Raw genomic sequence first — 4042 nt, 5'->3', positions numbered from 1 at the left:
GAGGCAGGCATTCTTCAAAAAACACACTGAGCAAGGCCGGCATGGCTCAGTGTTTTGAGCATCTATCTATGAACCAGGAGTCAAGGTTTCACTTCCTGTCAGGGCACATGCCTGAGATGCTGACTCGATCCCCAGTAGGGGGGTGTGCAGGAGGCAGTTGATCAATGATTCTCTCTCATCATTGATGTCTCTATCTCTCTCTCCCTCTCCCTTCCTCTCTGAAATCAATAAAAATATATTTTAAACACACACACACACACACACACACACACACACACACACACAACTGACTCCTTTGGAATTACATTCTGCATTTGGACTACCTTTATTAGAATGTCCTTGTGATTTTTAATTCTTAAGTCTTTGGATGTCAAGCTTGGCTTTAAGAAATAGACAAAAGCCACTGGCACCATGGCACCTGTCATGCTGGGGTGTTGACACTGGGTAGGGGAAGGCCCCTAAGGGGAGGACTCCAGGTCCATGATCACTTTACTATACAACCTGCTCTATTTCAGGGTCATTTTATAAACTAGTCACGCCTCTTAACTTCTTTAGCATTTTAAGTGTCTAATGTATTTGTCTTCAGATATTTATCTTTAACGAAGACACTCATTTTTGTACCCATATAAAATGTGTTCTTCCCCTAGCCTCTGTTTGCACCCAGAGAGTCAGTTATGTCTGTCCAGCTGCAGCCTGTGTCCATATGACCCTCTCGGGACATCCCCCTTCTGCTTCCATAGGACAAACAAGGAGGCAGGTTCATGATTTGTTTTGTGGACACACTTCATGGACTCCAGACAGACATAACCTTTGCTATGTCCAATTTTCTTTTCTTTTCACCTCGACTCACTTTTATCAGCAGAAGTTGATTATGTCAACACGGTAATGAAAATAAAGATCAGGTCTTCCTGCTGGCATCATAAAGCTATTTAAAACCACGTCAATGAAATGAATTACAAAGCACTGAATTCTGATTCCTGATGATCTTCGAGCCGGCAGGCCATGCAGTGCATAAACCGCGCACTGCTCTCAGCCCCACTCTGAACTCAGTTTACCTGGCACTCTGCTTCTCAGCTTCTTGACATCTCCCAGGATTCAAAATTCATGGCTTATTTTATTATTTGTGGCTTCTCCTCACCTCTTGTAACTGAAGCTTAACTCTGTTTCTCTAGCTCTCACAGGCTTTGTCCACCCTTAATCATGACTCTTGAGGGCTGTACTAGTCTCAGCTGCCTAATCTAACCTGCCCATCAAGATCTTATGCCTTGGCTTAGGTGGTTATGAGCTCTCCCACCAAGTTCACCCTGGCCCCTCCAGGAGGGCCCGGAATCTCTGCACTGGGAGGGACCCTGATAGCTGAATTTATCCACCCACAATTCTATTTTACTTTTGCTACAGTTCCATCTGAAATCCTAATAATGTTAGCATGGCCTCTGAGCACCCTGACCACTCAGAGCCTGGGCAGATGTGTGGCTGTGGCAAGCAAGACCATAGCGGGTAATATTTACCACTTTCCTAGTGTCCAGTGGCCAGGGGATGGCGATGGAAAACATAACTCTTCAAACTGATGTAAATACAAAAACGACACAGGCAGGGGCTCACGACTTCAGGCCACTCCAGGGGACAAAGAGGCAGCTGTAGCTAAATGTAAAAAATACTGCTTTTAATGCGCTGAAGGTTGCCTCGGAAACAATGAGAACTTTCAGCAGGTCATCCTGGGAGCAGCAAGAGCCTTCCCCAGAGGACGCATGTGCGAGAAGCCAGCGGGCCATTGGTCTGTTCAGTTTATGTTCCCTCTTTTCCTTTCTCCTCACTTTGCTTCTCCTGATCTTTGCAGCCCCTTTGGCCTGCCTTCACCTTTGTGCAAGGACTGGCTGTCACTTACCATGCCCTTTAGTGTCAGATCTGCTAAAGGAGACCGGTTGCCATGGAAATCTGGCCAAACATGTAAATCAACAGTGAGGAAACCCACGGGCTGAGCCTCCTTAATCAGGTCCAGGTGACTGTTCAAATATGCATATATGCTCTGGCATCTGGAAGAGAAATGGATTTTGTTTTTAAAAGGGGTGTGGGGTTGGGGAGCAAATTGTTCTGCAGAGAGAAACCATTTGTACTTCCACACCAGATCCAGAAAGTAAGCAGAGCCCCAAAAGCTTCAGCAAAGAAACTGCCCGAAACCCATGGAAACCAGCACACCATACTTAGAAATCACTGTACTATCCCCAAGAAAAGGTGGTGTGCTTTAGGAAAAAGTGCGAAGTTTTGGGATCAGAAGACCAGAGCCAGAATGACTTTGCCCCTAGGAGGTGTGTAACCACGAGAGAGTTATTCAAACTTTCGGAACCACTTTCTTTGCATCTGTAAAACCAGATACATGTTCCCTGTCCAACTTACCTCATAGGGTTATTGTCAAGATCAAAAGAGATTATGTAGGTGAACATACAGTATTTTGTAAGCTGTGCAATACTGTACATATGCAAAGGATTTAAAACATTAGTATTCCTAATTATAGTAATAATGATGAGATGACGAATGGAGATAAATATACATGCCCAGGCTCAGGATCGGAATTTGCTAAGGGAGGTGACAGGATGGAGTAAATGCAATTAAAATCAGGAATCAGGAGACTTGGTTTCTCACCTTCATACCCCCCCCCCAATGACATTGTGTCAGTTCTTTCTACCTTTTAAGCCTCAGTTTCTTCACATGTAGGATGAGGGAGTCAGGCTACCTATCTCAGTTTTACATGGTCAGGTGAGAAGGGGCTGGAGACGATGGGTTCAGATCTTGCCTCACCTCTCCCAGATTGGTAACAGGGCCAGTGACAACCTCCTTGAACTTCAGTTTCCCCATACACTCAAATGGTGTCACCACACCTACCTCACTGGGTTAAATGTCATTGCATGTCACAAAGGTTAAGGTGGTGCCTTCCCCTCTTTAAAGGTGCTTCCTTCTTAAAGCCTTGAACCAACACTCTTAGAAGAAAGTGGGTTTATCAGAGATTGGCATCCATATCACTTCCCACCGGTGTCCTTGGAACAATGGCTTTAACCGTGAAAAACAGGGCTTGAATAATGGCAGGGAAAAAAGGCCAGGAATGCATTGTCCACGGAAGGCTGGCATCTAAGACACCTAGATGGTATTGATGATTTACATTTTTAGAACATTTTAGGAGGACAGCTCAGAGATTTTGAGTTCCAGTTTTGTGCCACTGTGAGTGTTTCCAATGAGCCCACGACGTCCCTGAAAGTTGTTAGATTAGAAACGAGTAGAGCAGTGGTTTTCAAAGCTTTGTAGTAAATACAAACTTTAAGTGGAACTCTAATATAGAAAAGGTAGGAAAGCAAAAATGCTCTATGTGAGTGCATGAGTGAGTGTGCAAATGTGTGCGCCTGTGTGACGTATGTCTGAGTGGAGGCAATGGCGGCCCTGCCTACCAGGCAATCTTTTGCTCCTTGCTGGACGCCTCATTCCCATCTGTAAAAGCCTGCCTTCCATCACTTTAGGAGGACGACGATGTGGTTGGAAAAAGGCTCCCCATCCACACTGTCATCAACATGAGCTCCTGTGTGTGCACCAGGCCTTCCCCCACAGCCCGGCGAGGAATGCAGAGGAGACTCACAAAGAGGTGCGGACAGGTGACCGAGTCCAAACTTACACCCTCCTCTGAGTGGTGCTGGAGCCATGCGTTCTCTGTATTCCAGGTCAGAAACCCCAGTGTGTGTGTGTGTGTGTGTGTGTGTGTGTGTGTGTTATGTCCATTTGAATTCCACATTCAAACCCTGTTTTAGCATGATTCTATGACAGGCTTAGGGAAAAGACTCCTTCGCGGCCTCCATGCAAGGTAGGGCCTGAACCATCTATCTGGATGGAATATAATCACATCTCGGTTTTCTGTTTCCCAACTCTCTCTACTCCTGGTCCAACAGGAACTACAATGACAACCAAGCCTCGAGGACATCCCTTGGTAGCCAGAAGGGGCGTCTGTACTCATCGTAGCAACATTTCTTTCCTCAGACAGCATCACTGCACTGAGAGTAAA

General features: G+C 45.8%; 1 protein-coding gene across 10 annotated transcripts in view; it reads right to left on the bottom strand.

The window, feature by feature from the left end:
- FGGY (FGGY carbohydrate kinase domain containing) overlaps positions 1 to 4042 on the bottom strand; it is a 402394-nt gene that overhangs the window by 103495 nt on the left and 294857 nt on the right. For all 10 annotated transcript variants that reach the window (XR_002831041.1, XR_002831042.1, XM_023759980.1 and 7 more), the window contains one exon: positions 1886 to 2033. Coding sequence is in view for 8 of the 10 variants with exons in the window: in XM_023759980.1 (XP_023615748.1) it covers positions 1886 to 2033 (148 nt within the window). In the remaining 2 variants the exon portion in view is untranslated. The remainder of the gene's footprint in view (positions 1 to 1885; positions 2034 to 4042) is intronic.

The sequence above is a fragment of the Myotis lucifugus genome, unplaced genomic scaffold, assembly GCF_000147115.1.
Source record: "Myotis lucifugus unplaced genomic scaffold, Myoluc2.0 scaffold_168, whole genome shotgun sequence".
Classification (NCBI taxonomy): domain Eukaryota; kingdom Metazoa; phylum Chordata; class Mammalia; order Chiroptera; family Vespertilionidae; genus Myotis; species Myotis lucifugus.
Note: the sequence above shows the minus strand (reverse complement) of the source record. Positions and strands in the feature narration are given on the sequence as shown.